General features: G+C 44.6%; 1 protein-coding gene across 5 annotated transcripts in view; it reads right to left on the minus strand.

Moving 5' to 3' along the window:
- Window positions 1–3,519: 3,519 nt before the first annotated feature.
- URGCP (upregulator of cell proliferation) overlaps window positions 3,520–15,777 on the minus strand; it is a 118,887-nt gene continuing 106,629 nt past the window's right edge. For all 5 annotated transcript variants that reach the window (XM_070462902.1, XM_070462901.1, XM_070462900.1 and 2 more), the window contains 3 exons: window positions 10,112–10,162; window positions 9,857–9,895; window positions 3,520–6,797 (listed from right to left, as the gene is read on the minus strand). In XM_070462902.1, coding sequence (XP_070319003.1) covers window positions 4,204–6,797; window positions 9,857–9,895; window positions 10,112–10,145 — 2,667 coding nt within the window. In that variant the 5' untranslated portion in view covers window positions 10,146–10,162 and the 3' untranslated portion in view covers window positions 3,520–4,203. The remainder of the gene's footprint in view (window positions 6,798–9,856; window positions 9,896–10,111; window positions 10,163–15,777) is intronic.

A 15,777-nucleotide genomic window follows, 5' to 3' on the forward strand; every position in this document is an offset into this window, starting at 1 on the left:
TTCCTACCACCAGTCTTATGAGACCATCACAGCTCTTATGCTGAGGGGACTAGAAAAAGGAGGGGGCTGCTGTGTGGTCTGGAGTTTTTTTGAAGATGGTCTGTTCAGTGGGTCCAGTGTAGCCCAAAGGCTCACTTGTATCAAAGGACAGAGCACTGGCTGGGCTGTGGGGTGGCACTGTGTGAGAAGGAGACCCTGCACAGCACAGTCCAGCCTAGAACAGTGTTTGTTTCCTGAACTCACAAGCATGCAGCCTCTGGGAGCAGTGTCTCAGGCAGAGATGTCTGCCATCCTGTTGGCTGTGGGGTCATGGAGACAACTCCACTCACGTTGGTTCTCCTCACAAGATGGACTTGTTCCAATTCAGAACTGCTGATACTTTAAATTTTGTAACCCTATGGTTTTTGTGCCACTCTTGGTAATTCATTTTCTGCTAATAACCAACCCATTCACTAAGAGAATCCCAGAGGTTCTCAGACCTCTATTCCATGAACTAAGCTAAACAACCACTGAAATCAAATTAAAGCAGAGTCTTGAATTGTCTTCTCTCTTGCATAGGAAGCTGAAGGGGCCCTAATCCCATGTTTCCCCATGAGCCCCTACCCCTACCCCTCAACTCTCCTTCTATTGAGGCACAAGAAGAGGGGTTACATCCAAAACTATCATTACTGACCAGCATTGGCATGCTGAAGAAGTCCAGTCTCCCGAAGGTGGAACCAATTAGAAACACCCTTTGCTACACTGGTAGCCTAAACTAAAAGGAGTCCTACTTCAGGACCACTTGAAGTAGATGGATAAGCGTGGGCCTCATATATGAAAGGCATTGAGACGTCACTCCCTGGTTCTTAGATACTGTGCTAGACCTGGACACAAAAAAAGGGCTTGATGTCCTTTCTCCTGATGGGGAGGGCAGAGGAGACAAGTAAAAGGGGCTTAGATAAGGACCATGACCCCCTTAGGTGGTGGAGTGGAGGTGGGGCTGCCATCAAAGCCATCCTGAAGAAGGGCCAGCCAGGACCAGGGACAGGTGGGTGGAGGCCCCAGGCAGACAGCGTAGATGCAGCCATGGAGCCCAGAGTGTGGGCACTGGGGATGTGGGCTGGAAAGTCACAGAAGCCGGAGCAAGACCACCGTGGAGCTCTCTTCTGTGGCTCTGACTTACTGGTGCTTGTAAGGCTGCATTCTGATGTAATTTTGTTGAAGTTTTAGGAACTGAGGATAGGTTTGTAGCGAAAGTCATTTTTTTACTACTGACTCAGAAAGAAAGGATTTCTCTTTATTGGGCTAATTCACATCTGAGGAGCTGAGGAGAGCTACCAGGTTAGGTTTACACTGGTACAGATTTCTCAACAGTAGCCCTGCTAGACAATATGTTTCAGTAAATCTAAGATCACATCGTTTAGAAGACGTTACCATTTAGAAGGAGAAAAGGCTGCAAATTAAGATATCACTGATCAATTACAAGATAAATCCTTTTTGGCCTGTTAAGGCCAACCATGAGGTTGATGGAGAAGGCAGGCAGCTTCCTTTGCATGAGTCTCGGGTACGCAGACTGGGGTAGACACATCTTCAGGTGCCTTACTTGTTTGTGCACACAGACTGGCTCCTCCAAAACCAGCTTTTGTGCACTCACCACAGAGGAGGTGCTAGTAGTGACAGATAAGGCTTAGAGACGTTAAATGACTCTGTTCAAGGGTCATGTAATTAGCAGGAAGCAAGGCCACGTTCAAAACCAGGCCTCGAATCCCACATCCTACTTTCTGTCTCCAGGGAATGGGGCAGGTGCTCTTGTGCCCAGTCTTAAGATTCCTAGGCCCGTTTACTCCAAGATCACTGACATGGTTTATGCTTTCACTGAAGCACCTGATACCCTGTGAGCAGTCCACCCACCCCTTCCTCTGAGAGGCTCTCACATCACCAAGCTGGGCTCCAAAGACATTACTGCCCAGTAGCCCCACAGCAAGTTCCATGACCTCTCAGACCCTAAAGATGTCTTCAGGTCTGATGTAGGGAGGCCTTCTGACTGTGGTGAACCCATGAATGGCTACAGTAGGCTGATGCTTAGTGTCTGAGCTCCAGGGCCAGGGTCACCTGTCTGAGCCACAGACCCCAACCCCAGCTGTGTCACTAGTTCTGGAAATCTCTTGCTTGGGCCCTAGGGCCACCTCCTCTCTGTACTTTGCGATTTCAGGAAAATGAGGCCTCCAGGTAGTGACCAGGAACTTCTTTCTGTTCTCTGAACTCCTTCTACCAGACTTGGAAAGGAAGCCCTCCAGACTGTAACCCTTTCTTTAATGGCAGGCTTCTCAGCCCCTGTTCCAGAGCCCCAGGATGCTCCTCCTGCTGCCCCTCATGTTCAGAATGTGGTCCCTGTGCTCTGGGAGCCTGGCTCTGGATATGTGAAACAGAGGTTGGAGGTAGTGCTGGAACTTGGGGAACCTAGTCTTTTGCTAACAAATTTAGGAAAACCTTATCACTTCTGAGGGCTTCTCTCGTGGCTCAGACAGTAAAGAATCTACCTGCAACATGGGAGACCAGGGTTTGGTCCCTGGGTTGGGAAGATCCCCTGGAGAAGGGATAGGGTACCCACTCCAGTATTCTGGCCTGGAGAATTACATGAACTCTACAGTACATGGGGTCACCAAGAGTCAAACACGACTTTCATGTATCACTTCTGAAACTCAAAAGAGTTTCTAATGCTCAGGCACTACAAATTCATTTCTTCCTGGATCATTATATACACAAATAGTAAGATGTTGGTTCACCTGGAAATACCAAAACCTGTCCTTCCTTTTTCCCCTCTTAGAGCCATGAAAACTACCCAGTTGCCTCTCTAGCACTATAGGAATTTCACCTAGGATATTCCTGGGTCCCAAATTCAAGCACTGGAAATCTCTTACAACTGTTGAATATCAACCAGTTCCTTTAAAAATTGATTCAAGCTGTTCCAGCACAGACAGATTCCAGCTGGAAACTCACCAGAGGAGAAACTCCATGTTCTGGCTCATGGTGTCAAGTGGGCCATGGATGATGTCAAGGGTCTGGCTCTGGAGGCATGAAACTGAGATGAAGGGGATGCCCAGGGGCCAGGCTGGGGTTCAGCCCAGAAGCTGTGGAAGTTTGGGAACAACAAGTGATCACAAGCAGAGGCGCAGGGTGGAGGGCACTCCCTTCCTCATCAGCTCCTCACCACCAATGCAGGTGTGTGGGCTGGACGAGCTGCTGAACTGCTCCAGGCCTCCTTTCCTAAAATGGGTAAGGATGGAACTATCATCACCATCACAGAGTTCCCGTGAAGATATTTGGTTCAGTTTTCTATTAATAGCCTGAAGACTGGATCTCTGCTTAAAGAAAGGGGACATGATGGCATTTTTAAAGATGCTCTTCCAGGTGTCTACTATTTCAGATGTTCTAGTAAGCAACCCCCTAAGACAGACACTACGATCCTCTTCGAAGAAAAAGAGAAATCAAGGCACAGAGAGAAACCTGCCCATTACTTACCACTTGTGCATTCACTAATTTCATTCATTCAACACACATTTATTAAGTGCCTGCAGTGTGTCAGGCTCTGGGGGTACACATGTGGGTCACGTACTCTCAAGGAGCTCACAGGTCTAGGCGAGAGGCAAACGTCTGCACAGGTGAGACACTGCATGTGTTGAGTGTTGTGGCGGAGGTGTGAACAAAGTGCTGTGGACGCAACAGAACCAGCAGGAGCCCTCCTGAGGCAGGGGGAGTCCATACATGCGTGCACAGAGTGGGCACCCCCTCAGTGTGCAGGACCGGGTCGCCCATGCCGACCTAGTGGGAAGGCCTACCTGCGTCCTCAGGGCACCTTCCCGGCCCTACCCTGATTACTGTCTGCCTGGGCTGCAGTTGTCAGGAGCCACTCTCTGCTTCAGAGGCTAATGACAGAGAGTAGCGGTACAAAAGGCAAACCAGCAGGGGCTGCCGAGTTCAGAGACAAAGACTTTACTGCTTGTGTCCATAGCTCCTGCCCCAGGTTGTCATACTCCTGAAAGCATCGCTGAGCTGGTCTGTGAGGTAACTTCCTTCCCTAACACTGTGTAGGCAACTCCAGACCCCAGCCCCATTTCCACTGTTCTCCCCTCTCAGAAGCTGGGCACAGCCCCACGGGGACAAGCCCATCAGAACAGGTTGCCCAGAGCAGGCCTCCGGCAGCTGAACTTTCCTTTTGATGACTCACAGCCGTCTTACCAGCTCAATGAGCTGCTGAATGTTTTTATTTTGGTTGGACAGGCCATTCCTGATGTTTTCTAGCAGGCATCGCTTCAGTTCAAAAATGGCTTCACTGTACGCCAAGTTCACAGCGGCCATGGGAGGCACTCCATGCCATAGGCCAGGGATGTGCCAAATGTGCTGCTTCTCAGGGTCCCAAAAGGCCAGGTCAGCCAGCGTCTGGATCCCGTCACCCTGTTTCTCCATTTGCACTGTGGCTCTGCCCACATCACTGGGCTGGTCCAGGAGCTGCCTCCGCTCTCTTGGCTTGGAGCCAAGGGCAGACACATCATGAAGGTTCTGGTATACAAACTGATAGTTGGGCATGTGCCCTGTTTTTTCCAGCCTCAGAAATGCATGCAGAATAGCTGGCGGAATGTTCCTTGTTTCGGCTAAACTGACCACAGTGACATTGCTCAGCCCCATGATCAGAGTGGCCAGGGAAGCCTCCCGCTCAAACCTCTCCCCTGCCTCGGTCCGGGCTCCAGTTATCACGCCCCCAGAGTCTATTACCAGGATGTGATCACAGCCCAGGTCCGGGCTGAAGCTCTCGGCCACCTTGATGAGCTGCATGAAGGCCCCTCGAGGACCATGGCCCCTCCCCGCCGCAAACTGCAGCCCGAACATGCTATTGAGGAGGGTGGACTTGCCCGTGCCCGGCGTGCCAAGTGCTGACAGGACGACCAGGCGCGACCTCCTCTCCAGGCGGACATGTAGCTCCTTCAGGAGCCCTGTGACCCAGCGCAAGGGGGGGCTCAGGGTGTTCCCGTCGATCAGCTCCAGGGGAAGCCCCTTCAGCAGCAGCTCCAAGGCCAAGCCTGGGAAGTGGGCAAACCGCCTCTGCCCTGCTGGCAGCTTCCCCGCCTCCACAAGGCAGCTTTCGGCCTCGTAAAACTGCCCCATCTCCCGCAGGAAATGCTCCACCCCCAGGGGCTCCGGCCAGAACGGCTCACTGAAGTCCACGGCCCCACAGTGCTTTGGTCTCAGGGTAAAAATCATCTCTGGAGGTGGTCTTGGCCTTGGCTGGGCCACCCGGGCCAGTCCCCACTCCATCCATTTCAGGAAGTACTGCTTCTCCCCCAGGGAGGGGCTGCTGATGCCCGAGATGAACTCCTGGACCCCCCAGGCAGGGCCATGGTCATTCTGCTGCATTCGAAGTTCCAGTAACCGATGCCTCAGCTCAGCCCTGTACTTCTCGGGAGGGTCGCTGGCCCACTGGATCTGGCAGAGCTCCTTCTCCACCTGGGCCGCCTTTCTCCAAAGCTCCCCCTGTAGCCGCAGCTCGTCCCTGCGGTAGGCGTCCAAGTCCTTGATTTTCCTGGTGATCCGCTCCATCCGGTCCTTGGCCCGCTGACACTCCTCACAGTCCTCATCGACCTTCAGCCCCAGCTTGCGGGCTGCGTTCGCCATGTCCTCCACGGACACCCTCCTGCAGGGGGACCGGGTCACATGCGCAACAATGGCGCGGACCCTACGCACGAAGCCCACGCTGTCTGTGCTGCTGACCTTCACGAGGACGTGTGAGTGATCCATCTTCAGCACGGGAATTAACCTGTTCAGAAACCTCAGGTTTGTGTTTCGCTTCCCACGGTAGGGACTCAGGATGAAGTAGTATTTTGTGGCTGACCCCTTCATGGAAGACAGCAGTTTGTATTCCTTCTTACTGATGTTGTCAGTCAAGATGAATACGGCCGAGGAGATTTCTGTCAAGAGCTTGAACTGCAGCCAATGAGACCCAATGTCACCTCTCAAGTTTAGGAAGGCCATGGGCTCTGGGAAAATGTCCAAGTCCTCCCTGCCACTGGGCAGAAACCAGGAAATTTCTACCAGCCCGTCTGCTATCTCCCGAGGGTTGGTGCCCAAGTTCAGATCCCGATGCCAGAAACAGTCCTGCTGCCTGTGACTGGGGCTGAGCACATCATTGAGAAGCTGGGATTTGGAGTTGCTGCTGACCTCCATGCGCACAAAGGCGAAGGCAGGTGCTCGGGACAGGACCATGCTGTCTTCTCTGAAGCTGCCCACCACCCTTGGGGGCTGTGACCCCCATGTCCGCACAGTCCCCCTCATGGCCCACAGCAGAAAGGTGTGGTAGTGGTTTTCTGGGTCAGGCAAAATAAGAGGGAGTGCAAACTGGCAGAGGGACATTTTTGACACGATTTCTTGTTGCAGGAAACTATCAGAGGAAAGCAGAAGGGCACAGAGAAGGTCCAAGGGATTCAGAGGCGTGTCAGGTGTTGGAAGCTCGGAGAAGGAATAGATGTCTGCTGAGATGTCCTCGGCCGTGTCCCAGTAGATGATCTCCTCTTCCATTTGGCTCTCCTTCTCCACAGGCCTGGTGTCCAGGGGAAGGTCCAGGACCATGGTGGTATTCCTGGCTTCAGCATTGAGGGCCTGCAGCTTCCTGAGAAAATTCCAGGGCAAGTCTTTGGGAGTCTGAGGAGCCCAGTTCTTCATGCTGTCACTGCTGATCTGTAAGGCGTCCTGGAGGCTGAGTTTCTGTGTTTGGTATGTCTCTAGTCCCAAAAGAAACAGCATTTCTTGTAGTCTGCTCCTCTCCTCTGTGGAGAGAAATGAAGATATAATTGCTTACTCTGCATGTCAGGGCACCCAGGTTAGAGGTGGGGAGGGAGATCCCAACTCAGCAGGTAGGAGATGGCCTCCTTCAGAGCAAAATGCAGGCACCCCTAGGCCACCTAAGAACAAGACAAAGGTAACATCACCCACCCCAGTCCCAAGTGCGCCCAGAGAGTGTGTGACATTAGAGATGAAAAAGAAAGGGACATCCAGGGGCTACATTTAAGAATTGGGAGATTTTATGTAAAAAATGTCTTGTTTCTCTTGAAGCCTCCAAGATTTAGCAATGCCAAGCCCAAATTTAATTGGCTATGCACTTTAGATGTGGAACACGGGCCTCATTCTCTGGCCACACCCCCCTCCTTTCAACATACTCCTGTGCTTCTGGCCCAGCAGTGGATTCCCTCACACTGTCACCAGAAATTTTCCACAGTGGACACAATCACTGATTCACTGTGGTTCTCTGGTTGATGTTCTTTTCTGTCTACAAATTGGAAATTTTGTAAAGGAAACAGGGAGTTACTCTTGGGTACAGAGTAATAGAAATCACTTTTAAATGACATTTCTCCAAACCTGAAGCCAATAGTATGGTTCTAAATTTTCACTGTATTAAAATATTCGTAGAAATTCTAACTCTGTACTTATTTGTTCAGATTTTCAGCCATAACATCCAATAGAGTATGAATTCTTACAAGCACTAGACACTCAGAACAGTAATGCCACCTGCAAAGGTTTCCTCTGCCATCCCTGTTCTTGGCCACAGCATCTTACCAATTTTCATTGCATATAATTTACTACATATAATTTTTTCAGTCACCAAGTCATGTCCAACTCTTCGCGACCCCATGACTGCAGCACACCAGGCTTCCTTGTCCCTCACCATCTCCTGGAGTTTGCCCAAGTTCATGTCCATTGCATCAATGATGCCATCCCAACCATCTCATCCTCTGTTACCCTCTTCTCCTCCTGCCCTCAATCTTTCCCAGAATCAGGGTCTTTTCCAATGAGTCGGCTGTTCACATCAGGTGGCCAAAGTACTGGAGCTTTAGCTTCAACATCAATCCTTCCAATGAGTATTTGTGGTTGATTTCCTAGAAGATTGACTGGTTTGATCTCTTTGCTGTCCAAGAGGACTCTCAAGAGTCTTCTCTAGCACCACAGTTCAAAAGCATCAATTCTTCAGTGTTCTGCCTTCTTTATGGTCCAGCTCTCACAACTGTACATGACTACTGGAAAGACCACAGCCTTGACTATATGGACCTTTGTCAGCAAAGTGATGTCTTTGCTTTTTAACACACTGTCTAGGTTTGTCATAGCTTTCCTGCCAAGAAGCAATCATCTTCTAATTTCATGGCTGCAGTCACCATCTGCAGTGATTTTAGAGCCCAAGAAGAGGAAATCTGTCACTGCTTCCACCTTTTCCCCTTCTATTTGCCATGAAGTGATGGGGCCAGATGCCATGATCTTAGTTTTTTAATATTGAGTTTTAAGTCAGCTTTTTCACTCTCCTCCTTCACCCTCATCAAGAGGCTCTTTAGCTCCTCTTCACTTTCTGCCATTGGTATCATCTGCATATCCAAGGTTGTTCATGTTTCTCCCAGCAATCTTGGTTCTAGCTTGTAATTCATCCAGCTCAGCATTTCACATGATGTGCCCTGTGTATAAGCTAAATAAACAGGGTGACAATAAGCAGCCTTGTCGTACTCCTTTCTCAGTTCTGAACCAGTCAGGTTCTAACTGTTGCTTCTTGAGACATACAGGTTTCTCAGGAGACAGGTAAGATGGTCTGGTATTCCCATCTCTTTTAAGAGCTTTCCACAGTTTGTTATGATCCACACAGTCAAAGGCTTTAGCACAGTCAATGAAACAGAGGTAGATGTTTTTCTGGAATTCCCTTGCTTTCTCTATGATCCAGTGAATGTTGGCAATTTGATCTCTGGTTCCTGCCTTTTCTAAATCCAGCTTGGACATCTAGAAGTTCTCTGTTCATGTAATGCTGAAGTCTAGCATGCAAGATTTGGAACATAACCTTACTAGCAGGGAACATGAGTGCAATTGTCCAGTGACTTGAACATTCTTTAGTATTGCCTTCTTGGGGACTGGGATGAGGATTGACCTTTTCCAGTCCTATGGCCATTGCTGGGTTTTCCAAATTTGCTGACATATTGAGTGCAGCATTTTGATAGCACTGCATATAATTAGAAAACTTTAAATGTTAAATATATTAACAAAACAAATAAACACGAATCCTGCTGAGCTCAAGGATTCTCTCCATTCTTTTCTCAAAAGAGGAAGCTACGCCTATGATGCTACCTTAGGTGCTGACAGAAACCACAGGAGGAAGTGCAGGTGATCAGCCTTCTTCTTGTTTCCCAGTAAGTTATATGATGGGATCAGGACCATGCCTGGGTGAAGAGCAGGACTCAAGGCACGTATTCCCCTGTAGGGATCCACTTGCTGCCTAATGCCTCTCTTCAGAAGCTCAACCCTCCACAGGGGCTAACTGGCCATGCTACCATCCCAGAGAGTCAAGCGCTGGCAAACTTGTTGCAGAAACAAAAGAAACCCATCATATAAGTAACTTAGGTTTCTGACTGTTGCCTGAATAAAACCAGGGACATTGTTTTTCTTATCCAGACATAGAATAACTTTTTTAAGTAGCATGGTAGCTATATGTGACAGGGAAAGCCAGAGCAAACAAACTTATTAATGTGTACATCCATGCCCAGTCCATGACCCTTGGCAGATCTATAAATGAAACCACTGGATCAGATGAATGACTCCCAAACTTGGATATGCTTTAGAATCACTTTGGGAACTTCTTAAAAATAAGATTTTTGAGCTTTATGTCCAAATATGCACATTGATTATGTTACTCTATACGGTAACAGCTCCCCAGGGTTTGCTTTTCTGGCAGTATTATTAATGGCACATAAAGGATTAATGGACTAGCAGTGATTTTGATGCAGTCAGGGGTTGAAACTACCAGCCCAGAAAATGTTTTCCATCAATAAGACAGACAGAGCAGAGAGAAGAAACATACCTATTGGAAAGTCACTATCTTGAGCTTCATTTGGACCCTCTAAAAAAAGCAAAGGAAAATGAAATATCAATCAAATCAGGGGGCTTGAATTGACACAAATTAATTTAGGCTAAACTCAGAACCCCCATTCTTTCTTACTAAGGTAGTAACTTCTCCCAATTGTTCAAAATCTAAAATCCCAGTTATTTTTTTCACTTTGCCCATTCCTTATCTCTTTCCCTAATCCAATCTGTTGCCAAATCCTGTAATTTCTACCTCCATAATGAAACTCGCAGTCATCTCCTTCCATTTCTCTCCATTCCAAATCTGGAAGAAAAAAACATATATATACATTTAGTTTCATCAGCAAGTTAGGACCTTTCTACCAGAAAATTCAAGTGAAGATACAATGTTTAAGATCATCAGCCCAGGTTGGATGCATGAGACAAGTGCTCGGGGCTGGTGCACTGGGAAGACCCAGAGGGATCGGGTGGAGAGGGAGGTGGGAGGGGGGACTGGGATGGGGAATACATGTAAATCCACGGCTGATTCATGTCAATGTATGGCAAAAACCACTACAATATTATAAAGTAATTAACCTCCAACTAATAAAAATAAATGGAAAAAAATAATAATAATTTATGAAAAAAGATACAATGTTTGAGTACTATTATTGGTTTCAGTTTTTCCTATGTAAATTTCATCTGCTTACAACCCCAAATATGACACAAAGTAGTAATAACCACAGACACAAGATAATGATTTCCTCTAGGATTACCAGTCCATCCTAAAAGAGATCAGTCCTGAATGCTCATTGGAAGGACTGATGTTGAAGCTGAAACTCCAATACTTTGGCCACCTGATGCGAAAGCTGACTCATTTGAAAAGACCCTGATGCTGGGAAAGATTGAAGGCAGGAGGAAAAGGGGATGACAGAGGATGAGATGGTTGAATGGCATCACCAACTCAATGGACATGCATTTGGGTGGACTCCAGGAGTTGGTGATGGACAGGGAGGCCTGGTGTGCTGCGGTCCATGGGGTTGCAAAGAGTCAGACATGACTGAGTGACTGAACTGAACTGAACTGATATTCCTTGTAAAATTTACTAAATTTTGTGAAAATAAAATATAAATAACTTCATGAAACTTACATAGATTAATCTTTGATTTTAGAAACTATTAAAATATAAGTTGATATAAATTCTCTGGTTCAGTTTCAAGATTACCTTCCACAAACTTTTTTTATTCTAGCATAAGGAGTTTTTGTTATCACTTAAAATGATGCACATATATGGGGGGAGGGCATAGAGTGGGGAATAGTTATAACTTACAAGTAAATTGGTAATTATTCAAAGTCTCTAACAGCATAATATATTCATCAATACTAAATAATTTTAATTACTGAATTATTTAATTTAGTGCTATTTGGATATTTACATTGGGAAAAAAGACGTTAAAACTCTAAATTTGCTAGCAAAAGTAGAATAGTGGGAGCAAGACTTCTCTGTACATATTTTTATTGTTTTGATTTTTGATCCAAGTAGTAGTAACACCTATTTCAAAATTATAATTATATCTTTAAAATATTATGAATCAGGAAAAGATACTGACATTTTTAGACTTATTAATTCTCTCATGATTTCTATATAATCAGATAAACATGACAATTCAGTCTTCTTTAACTGAAGAGAAGATGTGAAGAGCCGGAAAGAGAAAAAGAGAAAAAGGACAGATTTGGAGAACATGAGCATGTTAAAGAAGACACAAATGATTCACATAGATTGAACTGCACTGTTGAGCAGTCAAATTATTCACAGTGGACAAAAGACAACAGAAGAATTTTTTCAAGGAACCCAAAATGCATTCTGAGAAAGTACAATGGTTAAAGGTGAGAACAGGACGCTTAGGGAAGCCTGAGATGGGGTCAAGCCTGAGACAGCAGTTTTGAGCTGGAAGCAAGGAATAAACTTTAGACCCAGAGAAGACAGGGCCTGCTTTACTACTAATGGGAGACAGCTTTGATTTGGAACAGGGAGCTAATAGGTGGATGAAGGCAAGGATGCACAAAGTGGCCAAAGGTCAGGGTATCAAACTAAGGAATCACTGATGAGGGATGTAAGAGCCTAAAGTTTCAGGAGCAGAGAACTCTGGACATCAAGATAAACATTGGTCACTAGCAGACTGCAGGAGGGCTTCAGACAAGGACACAAGTCAGCAGCAAATACAGGAGGCCAGCAGTGGTTTGGTCCTGTGGGCCAAAGTCTCCACTCTATTTTCTGCTGGACAAGAACTGATCAGGATGGGACAGGCTTTGGTCCCAAACCTGTGGGGATGCTGGGCTCAAATGGAACACAGGAGCAGAATATGGGCAGGATCCACTTGAAATGAACTCTAAGTGGGGCAATTAAAATCATTCACAACCATCAAATTTAATGACTTTTTTTCAGTCATTAAAGTAGCCAGTACTCACACTATAGTTTTTCATCAAATTTTGGAATATTTGTTATATTTGACACCTGGGGGTTGTTTGTGTTAAGAAGGAGCCATGGACACCTACATGCACAAGAAAGAGGTTGAACTCCTACCTCACACATATATAAAAATTAACTCAAAAGGTATCAGTGACCTAAATATGAGCTAAAACCATAAAACTCTTAGAGTAAGACATGAGGGAGGGTAAATCTTCATAGCCTTGAATTTGGTAATGAATTCTTAGGTATAACACCAAAAGTACAGGCCACAAAAAATACATAAACTGGACTTCATCAAAGTAAAATTCTGTATGCATCAAAGAACATTCTCAAGAAAGTGAAAGACAACCTATGAATGTGGAAAATATGTGCAAACCATATGTGATTGGATCTAGTATCTGGACTATGTAAACAAGTACAACTTCACAATAAAAAAGACAAAAAAAAACTCAATTGAAAAGTGGAATATTCAATAACTTGAATAGACATTTCTCCAAAAAAATATACAAATGGTCAGATGCACATAAAATGATGCTCAACATCATCAGTCACTAGGGAGACCAAATCAAAACCACAGTGAGATAGCACTGCACACCTGTTAGGATGGCGATTTTAAAAAAGGATGGAGAACAGCAAGCATGGACAGGATGGGGGGAAATCGGAACCCTTGTACATTTCTGGCAGGACTTTAAGCAGTGCAGCTGTTGGGAAAACAATTTGGCTGTTCCTCAAACAGTTAAACACAGAATTACTAATTGACTCAGGAATTCCACTCTGAGGTATATGCCTAGAAGAACTTAAAACAGGGACTCAAACAAGTACATGTATATGCATGTTCATAGCATGATTATTCACAATAGACAAAAGGTGGAAACCAAATAGCCAAATGTCCACTGACAGATGAATAGATAAACAAAATGTGGTCTATGCATACAATAGAATATAATTCAACCCTAAAAAAGAACAACATGGAGGAACTCCAAAACACTATGCTAGGTGAAAAAAAATAAACACGAAAGGGCACATATTGTATGACTTCATTTATAGGAAAATATTTAGCATAAATATAAACAAAGACTTAACACAGATTGGTGGTCCAGTCTGGAAATTGGGAGAAGAGATGGGAGAAACTGCATAAGGGATAGAGAGTTTTACTTTGAAGTGATGGAAATGTTTTGTAAATCACCTAAATAAGAAGTGGTGATTTCATAAGTTTATGAATGTACTGTCACAGAATTGTTCACCATAAAACACTTTTCTCCCCCAGTATTTTTCCATTTTTAAAAACTGTGTTAAAATACACGTAACATAAAATTTAGTACTTTTTTTTGGGTGGGGGGCCATGCCACACGGCTTGTAAGATCTTAGTTTCCAGACCAGGGAGTGAACCCAGACCCTGGGAAGTGAAAGTGCAAAGTCCTAACCACTGGACCACCAGGGAATTCCCTAAAACATGTTTAAGTGTACAGATCAGTGGCATTATATACTTTCTGACTTTATGCTTTTGACTACTCTAACTCACATAACTACACTCATATATTATTTGTCTTTTTGTGACCATTTCACTTAGCATAATGTTCTCAAAGTTCATCCTTGCTGTGGCATAATGTAGAATTTGCTTCCTTTTAAAATCTGAGTAATATTCCATTGTATATATACACCATATTTTGGTAATCCATTCATCCATTGATGGACACTTATGTTGCTTCCATGTTTTAATTATTGTGAATAATGATGCTATGAACCTGGATGTACAAATATCTCCTTGAGAACTTGTTTTTTATTCTTTTGTGTATGCACCCAGAAGGGGAACTACTAGATCATATGGTAGTTCTATTTTTAATTTTGTGAGGAGCCCCCATACTGTTTTCTGGGCTCAGTGGTGAAGAATTCATCTGTGATGCAGAAGATGCAGGAAATGAGGGTTCCATCCCTGGGTCAGGAAGATCCCCTGGAGGAGAGCATGGCAACCCGACTCCAGTATTCTTGCCTGGAGAATCCTTTGGACAAGGAGCCTGGAGGCTACAGTCCACAGGATTGCAAAGACTCAGACAAGACTGAAGTGACTGAGCATGCATGGACACATACAGTTTTTCACAGTGGTTTCACCATTTTACATTTCCAGCAACACTGCACAAGGGTTTCAATTTCTCCACATCTTTGCCAACACATGTTCTTCTCTTTTTTTGTTATAGTAGCCATCCTAATGGATGTGAGATTGTATCTCATTGTAGTTTTGATTTGCATTTTCCTAATAATTAGTGATGTAGAGCATCCTTCAGAGTCCTTATTGTCCATTTGTATATCTTCTTTGGAGAAATATCTTTTCAAGGACTTGGTCCAAGTTTGAATCAGGTTGTTTCTTATCGTTGAGTTTAAGGAGTTCTCTGTATATTCTGACAGTAATCCCTTATCAGATATATGACTGCAAGCATTTTCTCCCCTCCATGTGTTGACTTTAATCCTCTGTGTGTGCATGTGCAGTCACTTCAGTCATATCGGACTGTGACTCCATGGACTAGCCTGCCAGGTTCCTCTGTCCAGGAGACTCTCCAGGCAAGATTACAGAAGTAGGTTGCCTTGCTTTTCTCCAGGGGATTTTCCAGACCCAGGGATCAAACCTGCATTTCCTATATTACACACGGACTCTTTACCGACTGAGTTCCCAGGGGAGCCTTATACTCTGTGGATAGTGTCTTTTCCCAAAAACTTAAAACTTTTAATTTTGTATTGGGGTATGGCCAATTAACAATGTGGCGGTACTTTCAGGTGAACAGAAAGGGCCTCTGCCATACACATACATGTATCCATTCTCCCCCAGGTGGATATTGTCTTTTTTAAATATATATATATATATTTTTTAATGGACATATAGTTGACTCACATTTTCTCAGGTGCACAGCAAGATGGTTATACAAATATACATATATTATTTTTGAAATTATTTTCCATCATAGGTTATTACAAGATATTGACTATAGTTCCCTATGCTATACAGTAAACCTTTGTTGCTTGTTGCATATCTATTTTTTAATTAGAAATCTAGCATTCTATTCATACTAAGTCAAACAAGTGGAATCAAAACTGTCATAATTTTTAGTTAGCAAAAATTCATAAGTTTTATAAAATATATATTATACATTTTTATATGTATGTATATAAAAGCTTTTCTGGTACATTTGATAAAGGCTTGAGAAAGAACATCAAAAAAAAAAAAAAAGATGGAGAAATTGGAGAACATAAACTAAATGAAATGGGAGCACTGAATGTGAAATAGAAAAAGTGAAACAAACTAGCCAAAAGTAAAAGATCATCATATAGTCCAGTTGTTTTTAAACATGACTGCTCATTAGAAACATATCTGGAGCTCTGGAGAAAAAAAGCAATACCTGAGCATTTGTATTTTTCAAAAAATTTCAAGATAATTCTGATATGCATCTGGATTTTAAAAAGTGATTACAGGTTTTTCT

The sequence above is a fragment of the Odocoileus virginianus genome, unplaced genomic scaffold (assembly GCF_023699985.2).
Source record: "Odocoileus virginianus isolate 20LAN1187 ecotype Illinois unplaced genomic scaffold, Ovbor_1.2 Unplaced_Scaffold_17, whole genome shotgun sequence".
NCBI classification, from domain to species: domain Eukaryota; kingdom Metazoa; phylum Chordata; class Mammalia; order Artiodactyla; family Cervidae; genus Odocoileus; species Odocoileus virginianus.